Consider the following 18,841-nt stretch of genomic DNA (forward strand, 5'->3'; position numbering starts at 1 on the left):
AAATTCAAATTTAGAATAAAAGAAGAAGAAGAAATACATAATCAACTTTCAAATGAAATTGTTGGGAGCATGAGCCATCCATCCAAGGATTGGATGCTTTAAGTTCCAAATGAGATTACAAAATGGATTTTTGCATCTCATTTGCCTTCTCCTTTCTCCTCTTGAATTATAAATTAAAAGCTATAAAACTTACTTACAAAAGCATCTATGAACCGAGCTTTCAAACTAAGAAATAAGAAGAGAGAATCGTGTTTTTTCTTAAGGGAAGAAGTCTTCTTTTAATGAAGGAAATGCCTTCCTATTTATAGAGTTTTCCCTGCCACCTCTGAGCTGCTTCTTTGCACCGCTCAACAGCTGACCAAAACCTTCAGCATGGGTTTGGTCACTTGGTCAAGTAGCTTGGTCACCTCCTTAAGCTTGACTCACCAAGGCTAGTTGTGAGCTATGAGACCAGTTATGGTGAGCTACTCCTGAAAAGCCTATGGTGGGCTACTTGAAGTAAGGTCATGCATGACTTCATGGTTTCTTGATGACTAAGTTAATTCTGGATGCACACCGCTGAGCACACATGTGGCACTGCTAAGCTGCCTGCTTGAGTAGCTTTGACTGTGCTGACTGATACGTGGCTTGGTGCTTGCTGACCTGGTCAGGTGTCTGGTTCACCGTTGTGCACACATGTGGCACCGCTGAGCTGCCTGCTTGAGCAACTTGGGTGTGTGTCAGGCTTGTGTCTGACCGTGCCAAGCTTGTGTTCTGACCATATCAGGCTTTGTATGGTGCTAGGTTGAGCGGTCAAGCAGGTCCGCTAAGCTGCTTGCTTGAGAAACTTGGTATGTGCCAGGTTAGTTTGACGGAGCCAGGTTGGGTCTGACTATACCACGCTGGTGTCTAGGTCAGCTCAGCGTAGCTTGGTCAACGCTAAGCTGCCTGCTTGAGCACCTTAAGCTTGACTTCTTTTTCTTCTTGGACCGTGAGTCTTTATTCTCTTTTTTTTTTTTTTTTTCTAAATCCTACAAAACACATTAAAGAGAAATACAAACACAAGTATACAAGATTGTGATATTTTATCCAAAAAGTATTTTTTTTAAGTTGGTTTTTCTCAATTATGCTTAAGATAAGTGTCATAAAAGTGTATGAAATTTAGGTATGTTTGGCACTTATCAATGGCTAAAGAGGGTGAATGTGTGATGGCTAGACAAGGTGTGTCAAAGGTACTACGAAAGGATAAATTAGATGAGTTGAAGGACAAGAAAACATGGCGGAACTATGGTAGCGTTGATATATGTTGATCCAGAATCTTAGAAACTCATGTATTGGATTAGGATCAAGGTGGAGATAGAGACTGATGTGTTGAGTTTGACCAAGAGACATGTGCTGATAATATCTCTCTACATTTGAGAGAATGTTCTCATTTGAGATGAGAAGTGGAATATCCTAATGGTATGGTTGAGACTTCATTTTCACAAAAGCACGGAGGCGCTGACTGACTTTGATGTAGGATGTAACATGGGTATTGGTTTTGATGCAAGTTATAACACGAGCATTGATAGAGATGCAGGGGTGTAACATGGGCATTAGCTTGAATGCGATGTGACACATACATTATTTAGCATAGATGCAAGGTGTATGTTGTGGGTGTACTCCATATAGTGGAGTATGATAGTTCTTTTGAACTAGGATTGTCAGAGTAGACAATGGTAGTAGCGGTTGAGGCTTTCCAAGGTTCAGTTTGAGTGAGTATTGAAGAGAATGATTGTTGGTGAACTTTTGTATAGAGATTCCAATATATCGAAAGACTTGCTAGCAATAGGTGGCTAGGCGGTGTGTTCCATTTGATGACGGTACCGGAAGCTGCACTACAAGTTTGGAGAGCTAGGCTCTTGGTAACATCGTCAAGGATACTCATACATTTTTATGCTGAAGGGGAGCAAACTCTCATGTGGGGGAGTTGTTAAAGAGAATTAGACATTGAGCAAGTGGAGTCATATACTCGCTAAGGTGGAGATTCTTGTGTAGATTTCTTAAGGAGCGAAATATTCGTCTATTTCAATCAAGATGAAGATTGTTGGGATGCTTGAAATATGTTATTGAATTAATCTCACATTGTTTAGTATTGTAGTAGAGTAGAGTAACTAATGTTATATATTAGACTCAAGTCCTTTGTTATAATGAGCACCAAATATAAGCACTAAATAGAAACACCCCATGGACAGTTGGGCCTAAGGGTGTGCTAGAGTTTGTAATCTTTATTCTCTAATAATATATTGGTAGTCGTTCAACGCTCCTGGGGACGTATGCACAATTAGCAGAACCATGTTACCAAATTCTCTTGTTTCTTCTCTTCTATTTATTCTATGCACTTTATTTGATTGCTTTTAGTCAACGTTGCGCAACGATCACTTCCGCTGCACTAACAGTAACTTCTCTCAAGCAATTTTTTTGTCACGCCCGAAACTTGTGCCACAACTTTGGACGGAGATGAAGCTAGGGGTGTTGGAGAAGATGATATGGAAAAGTGATGGTGTTGGGTTCAAGTCCAAACCTAAGTGTCTTGCAAAAGTGGAAATCTAGACGTGTCTATGATGATCTCTTTGGTTGAGACTTGAGAGGAATATTTTTTGGTACTATCAATGGTATCCCTTCACCCTTTTGAGTAAGGAACTAATCTCTTTCGGGGTACGTGGTTGCTCCTCTCAATAATTGTCGCTCCCAAGAATCGAACTTTTGACATTTTAATCATCCTGTAAATGCAGCAGGGCCTTACACTGCTAGACCAACACCTTGTTGGTAGACTTGAGAGGAATATGATTGTTGGGGTTTTGGATTTGGATTGATTGTGGGACAAGGATCCTCTATCCCATAATTTTCATGTCTTCATCTCCTTAACCAATCAAATTTCACTAAATAAATATTAAAATATTAATTTCTGTTTTTTTATTTTTAATTGAATAGTATTTTCTAATTGACTTATGATATAAAGTGTGACATGAATAAGTATATATGATCTCTATCATTGATGGTGTTGGTTTTCAATTTTATTGTCTACTTCATCATCGTCAGCATCTTAATGATTATTTAGAGATATGCAAAGGACGAGAAGATGGAGAACAATTTTGGTTATCTACATAACTTATAATAATATTTATGTTTATAAGTTTATTATATTTATTATAATATATATATATATATATATAACTTAACATAATTTAATTAGTTATCCACTAATTAATTATTACACCAAATTACATAAAAGGAAATAACAATGCTTAACATCCAATAATCAAATTCGTAAGACTACCCATGAGAATAAAATTCTTATTTATTAAACTTAAGAAAATAAATAAATTAACTAAAAATTATCATAATTTCCTTCCAAGAATATGAACTTCAAGTGGCTCTTCTAATTGTAAGATTGTCCTCTACAAATCATAGGTTGCCCTCCTCATTTAATCTGTTACAAACTTACAATGTAGGAAAGAATAAATATTAACCAAATAACATAGAACATACATTGAGTGGAGAGATACATTGAGTTATATATGGGTTTTGGTAGAAATTAGAAAATAGGAAGGGCAAAATAAGGAATCACAAATTACACTATGATAGGGTAGTTATTTTGAGTTTTCCCTTTATTAAATAGTATAGATAGTATAGATATATATTTATTACTTAACATAATTTAATTAGCTATCCACTAATTAAATTATTACAACAATACATTAATAGGTTTCATAACCATATATATTAATAAGAATGTTTAAAGTCTGGATCCATATGAAAAGGGAAGGTAGCCTTTCTCTTGTAGGCTCTTAACAGTTTCATATAGACCCTGTTTCACTGGGGTGAACTCCATTCCCAAATCTTTTAGCTTTTTATTTGAAAAGATGTACGGTTTTACCCTTGGGTTCTTTTCATCTGAACATCTGCATATTGGAAATGTTATGTTAAACTCAACTTTTTGTCAACTTTCTCCAATCCATGCTCAAATATAACAAAAAAGTAATTGATGCACATCTTTGAAAAACTATATATCCCTCACATTGTATTATGTGATAGAATTGGAGTGTAAATATGGAAACAATAATATGAAATCACTTACAATCCAATGGTCTTTGTTTTGGTGTAGGTTCTCATTTTATATTAGAACAATTCTCACATGAAAATTGAGTAAAATAAATTTGGTCTTACAACTATACATGAATGATTAGGATTAAAAGTTAGTTATTAGTCATATGATCATTTCTCTTAATCTTGACTATTCAAAAAGAATCAATAATTCATAATAATTATTCTCATTTCTTATAATAACAATTGTTTATATGTGAGTGACTTCCTATCTATATATATATATATATATGAAATGTCTAACTAATTCCACTAGTCTTTTGAGCATAGAAGTAAAGACAAGGGCATATACATTTTCCACTCTCCTCTATTTATGAGTTGGTTTTTTAAAATGAAGGGAAAATCTTAGAAGTTATTAAATACATTTAAAAGATGATTTTGAAGTCTTCCATTTTCATTCCATCTCAAATCAAATTCACCGATGAATCCTAAATAAATCAAGAAAGTATACCATTTTACCTGGTCACTCTTCAGTCAAATTAAAATCGTACTAAAAACATTTTTAATAAATTATTAAGCAGGTCCATTATACAAATGGAAAGTAAGAGATAAAAGACCATACACATTAGACACTCTTATGGTCCAAATGTGACATGGAGATTGAGTTTGGTAAGAACCAACATCCATTCATTTGCAACTAAAATATCACGTGTTTTAAGTTACATTTCAAGTACAATTTTAGCCACAATATTGTGGTTCCGGAAGTCCCTAAAATGGCATCACCATTGCAATTACAGTCACATTTTCATGCCAACAATCATGGTAAACGCGTCGTAGTTGCAAATATAATTTAAAAGACTAATAATATGGTTGAATTTCAATTATTTGTTCCAAGGCTCGGTTCAGATTGCAACTTGGCTTGATTTTCCTTGAGCTCAAAGTTGGAAAACATAAACATGCCAAAGTTGACAGACCTACTCTACCACCTTTCTACTACATCTGCACACAATCCTATGATCCATATCTAGTCTTCCACAACCTTTCAAATTTATTTTTATACATTTTTGTTCTACATCTGGAGCAAGAAAATGTTACCTCAATAATATTGGGTTACCAATAAAACTACATTATACTTTATTAAAAATGACCGGATAGGTTATAATTAGATGTGGTGTTTTAAATTATGGTTATGTTGTGTTTACTACAATTGTAGGAAATTATGACCATTGTGTAGACTCCTAAACTCATATAATATTACAATCATAATTGTAGTCGCGTAGTGCAATATCAAATACTAGTTATACATCATAATGTTATTTCTAACTTACACTCATAGGACTCAACTATTCCAAAATGTGAAAGATGAAGTCCTAGAAGTTATGTTTCTAGCAATAGTCTATTGTTTTGTTTAGGTTTTAAATTATGGCTACAATCCTAATATATCGTATGTTATTAATTTTAGAGACAATTCAAAGAAATTAAGCAACGTCGTTTATTTTTTTGGTGAAATAAAAATTCATTTATCAAAACTATAATAGAGAAAATAAGCATAGACTTACTTGGTAGGAATTGGATATTGAGGAAAAAATTTGGCCAGAATCTCAACTAGCTCACCACGATGCAAAGAACTTTCAGAACATATGTATCTTCCAGAAGAAGAAGGTGTCTCATAAACAAGAATGTGTGCTAATGCAACATCTTTAACATGCACATAACTATTAGTAGCATTAACATATGTCTTGGCAGAGCCGGTGAGATACTTGAATATATGGTTTATGCTAGCATTGATGGTGGATTGTAGTAATGGTCCAATAACCAAAACTGGGTTTATCACAACCAAGTCCACTCTTTTCTCTTTTGCTACATCCCATGCTTTTTGTTCAGCCACAACTTTCCCATAACAATACCAGTTCTGCAATTTAACCTTCATTAGTATTCCATATTGTAAGGGTATTAATTAAAATATAAAAATTGTGGTCATAGTTATAGTTATGATATGTTTACTGTAAATGCGAAAAATCACAGTGAAATATGACTGGCATAGACATAATTGGGATCATAATGTTATTGTGAAGGCCTCTAAAACTGTAATATTTCAATATTGAAATTGATTATTAAATGAATACATTGGTGTTCTTGCAGTATTCCAAGTCACTCCAGCATGACTCATCAAGCACCAAATCTCTACTCCTATTGGGATCCATGTATATTGCACCAATTGATGAAGTGAAAACCACGCGCCCCACTTTTGCTTCTGCAGCTGCTATTATCACATTCTTGCTTCCATTCACCGCTGGCACTAACATCTCTTCCTGTATAAATAAAGTTACTATTAGGTTCTAGAAAGTGTTTATATTTATAGGCTTCTAACGTTATATATGTATTGAGTTTGGGATAGTAAGTTGCAAATGAATGTAGTCCATAACCCTAAAATATTATCTGAAGTGTTAATTATATTCTTTAATATGAACAAAGATATAATATCCTAAACTATGTCTAAAATCTTATTTTGTATCAATAATAATGAAATAAAAACAAAAAAAGTAAAGAGATTTATTAACCTAAAACAAGATTTTGGATGTCAGATATTTTTTGGTTTAATATACATATCAACACTTCTTCATATTGTCTTTAGTATCATATTTTGTCTCTCTTATTCTCAATCTCTCTTTCTTATATTGGACTGTTCTGTTTATCAACAAACATGTTTCCTCTTTCCAAATGTAATATGAGTACATCTACCTTAATAAAGAAAAGGTGATTCAATGTGCAAGTTAGAATCTATTTTCTAGCACTTCTTGGCAGTCCAAACGCGCTACGACACATAATAGAGAAAACTAGAAAGAAAAAAAAGGGTTAATTTCATACTAATTTTTTAAGAGTTTAATATGTATTATCCGTGTAACGATTTATATACAATCAGTATATAATTTTATCATTCATTTGTATTACTTATATTTAAAATTCAATAATAATTAATATGAATAAAGGATGATGGAACGATAATTTAAAAAACTCTTACACAATTAGTACATACATTTTTCTAATTTTTTAATAACCTCACTCATGATTTAGTTGTACTGGATTTTTTTTGTACTATCAAAAGGTATTTCCTCACCTCTTTGTGTAAGAAACTAATCTTTTTCAGGGTTTGTGGCTCCCAACAAGTCTCATAAATTGATCTCTCGACCTTGAAAATCAAATGAGACCTTACACTACTAAACTAACGCCTTGTTATTTTAATTATAGTCGAATGTAATAGTACTTGATGCAATCCAGTAGTAAAATACATATTAATTTGTATTCATGTGTTTTTTAAGGTATTAATATTTATTGATTGAGAAATGAAAGTACCCAAAAATATATTATTTCATTTAGAATTAACCTAGAGAGTCAAGGGACATCGATACCTGGGAATAAAATTGACCTAAAAAATTAACAACACAAACATTGTTAAAATATATTTTGGTATTTTGGATTAATGTTATATAAGGCATCGTTGTAACTTTTTTATTCGACTTTTCTATTCAATTCAATTTTATTGAATCAATGAAATATACATTTTGTTGTTATTTAATTTCTAATATGGTTCAGGGCAATTTAATTATGCATTCCATGGTATAGAGGAAGAGAGTTGTTCAAGTGGTTCAAAGAAAGAAGTGTTGGAAGAAGAAAATGCAATTGTTCAAAGGGATGCTTACACTTTTGAATTCAACAACCAGGTTTTAAGCTAAAATCAAATCATCTGTATTCATCTTCTTGCTCTCTTTATTTTTTTATCATTCTCTTTCACATTCTTCTCTTGTTATTCTTGAACATAAAATGCTCATATTTCATCATATTCATCTTTTGTTATTCTTGAGCAAAAATTGTTCATATTTCATCAAGCCAATAATCTAAGATGGTATTCTTGAGCATTGTTATTTTTGAACAAATATTGTTTATATTTTATTATATTCTAGATTTCTCTCATTCTTTGGCCAAGAAACGAATATGATATTCTTGAGTATTATTATTTTTGAACAAGTATTGTTCATATTTCATCATATTCTAATTATTTAGCCAAGAAACCAATATGGTATTTTTTAGCAATAATATATTTTGATCTTATTTCTATTGTGTTAATTCTTGATTATCAACATCTTTAATTCATTACTCTTAATTTCAATTTATTTTCTCTTAAAAATTCTTCTATTAATTCTTTGAGTACAGACTTGTTAATTTTATATGCTATATTTTGAAGAATTTTTCTATCTCTTAAAAAAAATTCATTGAATATCTTAACTTGAGTGACAATAAATTCGGTCCTACATTCCCTCCAAGTTAAGAATATTATGCATAAGTCAAAGTTGCAGATTTTCTAACAAAGGTTTTGGAGCCTTTTCCATTTAATTATCTTTGTCGAAGCAGAGAGTTGTCAACATTCACTTTTCAGGTTGAGAGGGTGTTGAAATAAATTTTGTTATTTTGGGTTCATATTGTATTGTGTTAGTAATTAGTTTAAATTCACTTACCATTCAGTTGATTAGTTAGTTGTGGTTGTTAGTTTAGCTAGTTTTCCTTCCTTTTATATAAGATCTTCATTGTATCTTTTTCTATTCAATTTAAAATACACATTTGTTCTTTAATTTCTAATACAGATATCCAAATTATCCTTTAAAATGAAATACTACATCTTAAGCCGAATCATATACTAATTGTGCAATCTATACATAATTTTAATGGCACCCACTTGAAACAAAATATAACATGTAAGTAAAAAATGAAAGAAAGAAATCTTACAGGGTTGTTAGTAACGGGTGAGGCAGTGTGAAAGACACCATCACAGCCTTGAAAAACAGCTTTAAGAGAGTGAAGATCAATGAGATCAATTTTATGTAGAGTTAGCCTCTCCTTTGCTCCTTCCAATTCTTTCAAGTGCTCATTCTTTGGGTCACCTAATTATAACCAAAATTCCATGCATGCATTCCCATGTCACAAATAACATAACATAAAACTGCCAACGTTTAGGTTTAACTTTAACATAATTAATATTTAATATCAATTCTATTGCTTCAAAACTTCAAATGATTAGATTTGACTTTTCCCTATGCACATTTCTCATCTATTTTCTTATAAACCATCCATTATCTGAATAATATTTGAGTTTTAAACAGTTCTAAATTAGAATTGAGAAAGTGTTGCAAATAAATCAGTATAAAGTTTTAAGGTATTCTTGGAGACTGAAACTAAAAGCCTTCTATAAAGTTAAAATAACCTCATTACAGTTTATCTACAGTAAAAAATCTAATATTTACATATAATATGTATACTCATATTTGAATATAATTGATCTACATTACATATATTTGTGTTTACAGAAATTATGTAAAATTATTAGAAAATGTTGTGACTCCTAAACTACAATATTATGAAGTGCAATTTAAAAACTAATATCAATAAAAGCAACATAAAAATAATTTCCTTATTAATGTATATTAAATTAGTAACATAAAATAATAGCATGCCTGGGTTCCTTAGGGTTCCTCTAACAGTGTAGCCTTTGTGTAAGAGAAGTTTGACAATCCAAGAAGCTATAAATCCACCAGCTCCGGTGACACACACGGTTTGGCTTTCACCGGAAAATGATGAAGTGTTAAGTGCATACATCTTAAGAAACTTAAGATTGAAAACTATATAAAAATCAAGAAAAATATACTAGTTAAACACGTTTCTACTTTTTGGTTTGAAGGGTGAATGAGAAAGAGAAAAAGGGAAATTGTGTAGTGTTTAATGTTGGGGATATCGGATTTGTAATATGGTTGCACAAAGCAAAGTGGGTTAAGGATGACTTATATAAAGGGTTAGGGCCTCTAATTCTTATTGAATATGTCTATAATTTTATGATAAAAATTAATAATAAAAATATCTTGTAGACATGTCGTACATAAGCTTTTATTACTTCCCTAATCTTATTCATATATTCTTAAGTAAATTATACATACCAATTAAAATATATTTTTTCTTGATTTTTTTAATTATAATTTTACACTCATTTAATATTTTTCATTAATTGATAGTCAAAATAAAAATAACAAAAGGAAAATATTTGCAAAGCTTGTAATTGGGGAAATGGAGAATAAAATAATAAATTTTGCTATAAATATAAATTTACAATATTAAATATTAAATATATTTTTATTTATAGTAAATTATACTTATAGTTCTAAGTTTTAGTGAAAATATACAAATCACCTCATTTTTGCACCTACACAAACTTCCTAATTTATATTCATATATTATATTGATTATCCTTGTAGAAGATAGAAGTGTAATCTTTAAAACAAAAATTATGATATATCTAAGTAACTTGAACAAGATTTAGCATATTTTTAGACAAAGTCCAGACAGTATACAAGTCAATACCTCATCATTATTATTTTTAGTTCATTACAATATAATATAAGAGTGATTTAAACAATATCTTCTTAGAATTATGGATGGACTTTGTAATGAGTCAAAAATAATGAAAAAACATTGACTCTTATACCATTTAGATTTGGCTTCATAATATATCATATATATTTTATTTAACTTAATTATATTCAGCACTCACTTTTTGTTTAAAATATCACACTTATTTTTCGTGCAAAGATAGTCAATTTATATATATATATATATATATATATATATAAACTGGGATAGTTGGTGTGGGTACAAAAATGATGTTTGTGTAATTTCACTTATAATTTATTCTTTTGTTTATAAAAATATTAATTATCTACGTGAGTATGAAATGCATTTAACCCTTACATAAGTGTCTTTTAAGGTTAAATAGCATGTAATTAATATTTCCAATTGTATTTCATTGTTTGATTTCACTAATATATTTTTTTATCTCTGTAATAATTATAACAATTTGTTTTTACTCGTTATTTCTATTATTAGTATTATCATAACAATTGGTGTAACGATCCAAAAACTTGTATTATATTAATTTCTAAAAAGATCAATATTTGATCTTTGTCTTGTATTGGGTTAGCACCCCTTGGGCTGCTTTTAATACAATTTGCTTAACAAAAAAAAAAGTATTATCTTAATTTTAAATAAATAATAACAAATTTATTCCCTAAAAACACTTAAAAATGAATGGGTTTAGTAACATTGTACCACAATAACAATAATTAAAAATAATGGAATATCCAACCTAGATCTTTATACTTATTCCTAACCAAAAAACTTATCTGCATATATAATTGAAAATTTATTGATTTCCAATATAATTTCGCTCACATCTGATTAATGATGATTTTTATATCCGAGAAAACTCTTTCAATAATTACAATTCTCGCCAGAAATATTAAACCTAACTCTAAAAGCAAAGAGTGATTGAAAATTATTAAACTTAAACATCTAAAAGAATTAATCACAGGATAGGACATTTAAAAGCTAGAAAATGTTGTTTTTCATTTTTGAGCGACAAATTATTTATAGACATGTTAATAATACATACTATGCAATAAATATATTTAAACTTTGTGGGGGCAAACAACCCACTATTGCCTTAATAGATATGCCCCTAATAATTATAATAAGAAGATAAAAGTTATGTCAGGTGGAAACATGACTTAGATTTCCCTTTTTTCTTCATACTATGGACACATTAGTTGAAAATGTTTGATTATTGTTGATGTAGAGACACATTAGTCAACAAATGTGTATAATTTGATGGATGTATACATTTAATTGACAATGCCCATTCATCTAAAATAACAATTCCAACCCGAAAATATAGGTTTTCTTTGGGAAAATAGCATTTCTCAAAGCAGTGCTTTCCCACATGTTTTTCACTTTGGACCCAAAAATTTAAAATAATTCAGGGAAAAAAGAACCTTCATTATTTCCCCTCCCTTTCCTACTCTTCCAAATTTCATAAGTTCATACTTTATCAACTTCATATCTTATTCTCACTCATTTTTTTCATTAAAACATAAATCTCAACTCCAAATTATATCTTGATTGTTTTTCCCATAACTCCAAACTTTTTCATTTATTATTAAAGTTATTTTTATTTGTTACTTTTACTTCCGACTAATTAGTGCAAAGCACTTTCAACATTAATTAGTCAGGAGTGAAATTATTTGATAAAAATCATGTTGTTAGAATAAAATAATAAATTCCCACGAACCAGTTTCAAAATATACAATATTTTGAAAATTTTATACCTTCTGACATTGATTTCTCCAAATATATTTTCCAAAATCAAATGTAAGATCTTAGTTCTTAAATTTGTTTCTGTTAAAATAGTTGAGTTTTTGTTAGTCGGTTAGTTAATTTGATTAGGGTAGTTAGTATTTTCTTCCCTTTATATAGATGATTCAATGTAACTTTGGAATTCAACTCAATAACATTTTCTCATTCTTTCTTGTTTATCAAAAATCTCTCTTATCCATATCTCCTACCATTTTAACAGTTTTAATTAAATAGTTGTTACATTGCATCATATGGTCCCACCTCAATATGGTAGACAAATTTATACATGTACCCCTCCACTTGAGCTTATATGCTAATACACTGTGAGACATACATAACACACACCTGTAAAAAATAGGAATGAAGAGTAGGAAAATAAAATTCAAATTAGTGAAGCGGAATGATTTTGTCTATTAATATTATTACGTGTTTAAATGAAGACAGTATGATTTTGCAATTATTATTATGTGTTGAAATAAAGACACTAGTGACGAGTAAGTAATTAAACGATAATAAATTCGTATGGCTGATATTATTTAAAGTTTCCTTATAACGACATTTATTGTGAGAATAACTATATATCCTGAAATAGATTAGTTTTTACCCATTTTTAAAAAAAAGGTGCTTTTGACCCACATATTTTTCACTTTGGACCCCAAAAATTAAAAACAATGGAAAAAATCCTTCATTATTTTACCTCCCTTTCTTACACACTCAAATTTCATTAGTTCATGGTTTGTATACTTCATACCTTATTCTCATTCATCTTTTTCATTAAACCATGAATCTCAACTCTAAATTATATCTTGGTAGTAGTTCTCATAACTCCTAACATTTTCATTCTCATTATTAGAGTTATTTTCACCAGGTATGTTTTACAACTGATTTACTAGTACTAGAAGTGAAAAAACTTCCAACACTAATTAGATAGAGGTGAAAATTTTCATAAAAATAAGGTTGTTTTAATAAAATTATAAATTCCGACAAACCAGTTTTAAAATTAAAATATTTTGAAAAGGTTATACATTCTCACATTGATTTTTCGAAATATATTTTTGAAAATGAAATGTGAGATGTTGTTTTTAAATTTGTTTTAATTAAATGGTTGTTGCATTGCATCATATGGTCTTATCTTTATGTGGTAGAAAAATATACACATATCCCTCCACTTGAGCTTACACATTAATACATCATGAGACATATGTAACACACACCTATAAAGAAAGAGGATTGAAGAAGGAGAAAATAAAATTCTAATTATTGAATCAAAATGTTTTTCCCTATTAATATTATTACGTATTTAAATGAAGATAGTATGATTTTGTTTATTATTGTTATTACATGTTGAAATGAGGACACTCGTGATGGGTAAATAATTATACAATAATAAGCGCTTATATGATTGATGTTATTTAAAAATTTCTTTCACCGAACACTTGTTGGAAGGGACAGTCACATACCTCGAGATGCATTAGTTTCTTATCCATATAGAATGAGTCAATATGAGGTTCTTCTCAAGCAATGATGTAAAAACTGTACCGTACCGGCCGGTTCAACCGGAAAACTGGACCCCTAACCAGTACGGTACAGATGTTGAACTGACCAAGTATCAAAATCGGTCAAAAACTGGTGAACCGGCCGGTATTTGACTAAACCGGTCAGTTTATACACATATTTTGTTTTTGAAAAAAAAATTAAAAACTTAAAAACTCATTACAAGGTGACTCATCTTTCCAACTCTTCTTCAACACTTCAAGGCACATGCTTTCAAGGCATACTTAGATTACACATTTTGGTTCCTAACATTTTTGTGTAATCTCAGTGACATTTGTGTAATCTTGGAATACTGTCTGAAGATAGGATTTGGTGAAAAAATATAATATCGATATGAGATAACTTTGACTCATTGGTGTTAAATGTTAAAACTCCAAATTTATTTGTTTTGTAGAGTGGGTTGTGAACTTGTGTCATTTATTTATATTTTGTTGTTGTTAAGTGATACTCTTGGTTTGATATATGTTTTGTAATTTAGACTTTGAATTTGTTAAAGATTTAAAGTTGTTTGTTTATGTGAATTTTGAGTAGACTATGAATATGGATTATAAATTTGAGTATATACCTATTTGGAATTTTTTTGTTATAGGTTTGTATATATATAAATATAAGTAGGTATGTCCGGTTTAACCGACATGCGATTTAATTACTGAACCACTGGTTGAACTACTGTACCACTATACCAGTATCATGACCGGTTTGATAACTAGTACGGTTTTAACAACACTATTCTCAAGTATTTGATAATCAAGTACTAGATGAGATTATGACACGTGGTAAAAAAAGTTTTGATGTATATGATTTTAAGTTTTTTTAATAAAAAATATTATAATTCTCCTCATATTTCAGTAGTGAAGAGAAGTTGTACTCGTACACTTTGTAGTACCATGGACACACGAAAAATAAGAGGAGTGCAAAGAAATGGATGAAGTAGTTCTAAAAAGAAAATAAGATATTTCCACAACATTAAAGACACCAAGAATGATTTTTGTAACTCGTTCTAATATTTCATTGTTATAATGTTTATGTTGTTTTTAATATACATTCCAATATACACCATATATTTTTTTTAAATAATTATATATTTTCATCTCATTCCATTGTAATGGATAAATTTGATCTACCAATCTTTTATTAGAAGTAAAAAAAATCAAAATTTTCACTTCCGACTAACCAATTTTAAGAGTGTTTTTTTACTTCTAAACACTAGTTGGAAGTAAAGCATATCTAACAAAAACTAACTCTAACAATGAATATGAAAAGATTTGGGCTATTTGAACTGAAAATTTTGGTGGAAAATTGTGGTGGGTTTAAGGTTATGAGATTCATTGCTTGATGAAGAAGAAAAACATATGTGAGTGTAAGATATGAGGCCGAGAAATTACGAGTTATGAGATTTGGGGTTAGGGAAGGGAACGAGTGAAGGGTATTTTGAAATTGCTAAAAACAATTGAGTCCGAAATGAAAATAATAGAAAACAAAAAGTGTATCTCATTCTTACAAGGATTGGTTAATGAAATATCTCTCAGCCTTTTGACACCGATGTGAAAACCATGTCAACAAAGACAAAAGTTAATACCTTAATGCAATGGTTACACCCTACTACTATTACTATTTAAAACGCATTCATACTATCATTTTAAACATCGTAAGTAAAATCAATTTACTATTTAACAAAATAAACTCTCATCACCTCATCAATTGCCACATGACATCTTCTCTTTTACGTCATCTCATTAATTGTCACATGTCCATCCTTCATTTTCCCCCTCTTAATGGTTCCATGGTAATTATATGTACCTTCTCACACTATATTTGTTCTTCCTTAACAATTATTGCATTTAATAAATAATTATTGCATTTTTTATGAGTACTTAAATTGTATTTGAATTATTATTAGGTCTATGATTCTCTCTTTCTCTTTCAACATTCTTTTATCTCAGCAATCTTCTTTTTCTCCAATTTCATTTCTCATATTTGTTATGTCTCTTCATTATCATCTTTTTTTCTTCTCTTTCAATCATCATCTTTAGAGTGTATTTATTTATTTATTTTATAAATATGATCTTTATAAATATGATCTTTAGTACATTTTTCATTGATTTTTTGGTTTATTTTGTAGATCTTTTCTTATTATATCATTGACTTTTTGTATAATTTTTCATTGATTTCCTTATTTTATAGACATGTTCTCACTAATTTCATTATTTTGTATATATATTTTTTCAGCAATTTTCTCCTTTAGCGTATGATAAGCAAAGTTATCTTCCTCAAAGAATATCAAACATTCAAAACGTATGGTATGTACCCAATTTCCATTGTATTATATATTCACTTACAATATTACATTTATTTGTCTATTTATTTTTGTTAATAATATATTTATGTACTCATCTTATCTCATTGTTATCATTTTCTCTCTTTATTTATAGTTTGGTTCTCCCCAAAAACATTTCTGCAAATTAATTTTCTCTATATGCATCTCTTATCTTATTTATACACTTTTTTATTCAAACAATCATTATTTTATTTTTTGTTTTGCATGTTTCAGAAACACCTAGAGTGTATCATCCTCTAAAATAAGGTAAAGATCATGGTTAGTTATTGATACCTTCATTTTTGGCTTCATCATTAGTTATCCACTCACTTATCCGTTCGAAGATTTTTAATATATATTGTTTAATACACTCGTTTTGGCTCAATATTTATGCTTTTGAAAATTTTACTTAAACATCATTACCTTATTTAATTGTTTGCTTAGGAATTTGTATTGTTTGGATTGTCAATAACACAATATAATGTCTTTGTTCTTTATTTCTCGGTTTTTAGCATTATTATATATGAATAAGAATACTATCAATAATTCAAAATGATTTACATTATTATTATTACACATTATCTATATCTATACTATATATAAAGCCAAAACTTGAAATAACTTCCCTAATTTTCATTTCCTATATTGTCCTTAACATTATTTAATTTTTACAAAAAAAACTATATAATCCTAAGAAACTACCATAATATATTAATTAACCACATATCTCACCTTAAATTAAACATTATCATAAACACAAAAAATATAATATAAAGTACACTGAACACAACAAATACATTTCAATTCAAAAAAATGAAACATATAAAAATTGAATATGTAATATCACACAATATTCACCGGCAGACACGAAGTGCCTGTACACACTAGTTATATATAAAGTCAAAAGTTGAAATAACTTCCCTCATGGTGTAATTCCCATTTCCTATTTTGCCCTTCACATTATTTAATTTTTACAAAAAAAACTATATAATCATAAGCAACCACCACCAATACATTAATCAACCACATATCTCACCTTAAATTAAACATTATCATCTATACTATATATAAAGTCAAAAGTTGAAATAACTTCCCTCATGGTGTAATTTCCATTTCTTATTTTGCCCTTCACATTATTTAATTTTTACAAAAAAACTATATAATCATAAGCAACCACCACCAATACATTAACCACATATCTCACCTTAAATTAAACATTATCATAAACACAAAAAATATAATATAAAGTACACCGAACACAACAAATACTTTCTAATTCAAAAAAAATGAAATATATAAAAATTGAATATATAGTATCACACAATATTTATCGGCAGGCACGAAGTGCCTGTACACACTAGTTTTTATAATCTTAATACATAATATTAAACTTCCAAAAAGTTAACATGGTTAAATAATATTTTTCATAAATCATTTAATATTTTGGCTATAAAAAAGTTATTTATCTACAATTCAAAATGATTTACATTATTATTATAATCTGAATACGTGTGTAAATGCTTCAAATATTAAACTTCCAAAAAGTTAACGTGACTAAATTAACAATTGCCTAAAAAAGTTAACCTATAACGTGGTTAAATAATATTTTGCATAAATCATTTAATATTTTGGTTATTGTTACTGTGTTAACTATCAATAATTCAAAATGATTTACATTATTATTATTACACATTATTATTACAATCTGAATACATAACATGTTCAAAATATTAAATGCTTATTATTATTATAATCTGAATATATAAGGTGTTCAAAATATTAAATACTTCAAATATTAAACTTCCCAAAAGTTCATGTGGTTAAATTAATAATTGCTACCTAAAAAAGTTAACGTGCATAAAAATTTTATAGGAAAAAATTAACGTTTTCAAAATATTAAATTCTAATAATGATAATGATAATTTCTAGCTTTTAAAATATTAACTTTTAATTTCCACAATTTTCTTTTATTTTCATACTTATTCATCTCCCCCTCTCTTAGTTACTGGTAGAGAAAAACAATATTGTATTATCCTATGTTGTTCACAATTTGCTTTACTTTTAGAAATTTGCTTTACTAGAAAGAAGATTTCTAAGAAACAATATGTCAATATTAATTAAATTAAATTGAAAGATGTTAATCCATTTTCCTCCTTAGCCAACAGTAAGAGAATAATTCGATTCCAACTTTAATGCCTAATTTTAAGGTGACCCAAAAAATTAAAAATCTAATCAACCAAAAGCATTTACCAATGAGGATATTATTAGCATTAATAGAAATGACTATAATTATCATAATAATTCTATTATCAATTCTTGTGGAAGCAGGATCATACCCTTAATGACACCATTATCGAAGGAAATGATGACTCTTCTTTCATCAAAATTATTTCAAGTAATAAATTTCATTAAGACTATTTCATATTTTGAAATTACTAAAGAAGATATTATTAGCATTAATAGATTCAGAAGATTAAAAATCATAACTTTTTTGAATATATATTAGTATACCATATGAGAATATAACGAATGAGAATTTTCAAAATATTTAATTACTATCATTATATTATTTAATTAAAAGATAACAATGGTAGATATATTCATGGAAAATATGTAACGCCCCGAAAAATACTTCTCAAAAACATTGCGAAAAAATGGGTAAATTTTTTTTTG

General features: G+C 28.9%; 1 protein-coding gene across 2 annotated transcripts in view; it reads right to left on the reverse strand.

Moving 5' to 3' along the window:
• Positions 1–9,854, reverse strand: part of LOC109340430 (cinnamoyl-CoA reductase 2-like) — a 41,098-nt gene extending 31,244 nt beyond the window's left edge. Inside the window, exons 1-5 of one of the 2 annotated variants that reach the window (XM_019578125.1) lie at positions 9,573–9,839; positions 8,848–9,002; positions 6,192–6,377; positions 5,625–5,977; positions 3,693–3,923 (exon numbers count right to left, since the gene is read on the reverse strand). In XM_019578125.1, the coding sequence (XP_019433670.1) occupies positions 3,758–3,923; positions 5,625–5,977; positions 6,192–6,377; positions 8,848–9,002; positions 9,573–9,714 (1,002 nt within the window). In that variant the 5' untranslated portion in view covers positions 9,715–9,839 and the 3' untranslated portion in view covers positions 3,693–3,757. Of the gene's footprint in view, positions 1–3,692; positions 3,924–5,624; positions 5,978–6,191; positions 6,378–8,847; positions 9,003–9,572 lie in introns of those variants that run through there. The other variant, XM_019578126.1, reaches the window with a different exon arrangement.
• Between the last annotated feature and the right edge of the window lie 8,987 nt (positions 9,855–18,841).

Source organism: Lupinus angustifolius, unplaced genomic scaffold (genome assembly GCF_001865875.1).
Source record: "Lupinus angustifolius cultivar Tanjil unplaced genomic scaffold, LupAngTanjil_v1.0 Scaffold_170_31, whole genome shotgun sequence".
NCBI classification, from domain to species: Eukaryota; Viridiplantae; Streptophyta; class Magnoliopsida; order Fabales; family Fabaceae; genus Lupinus; species Lupinus angustifolius.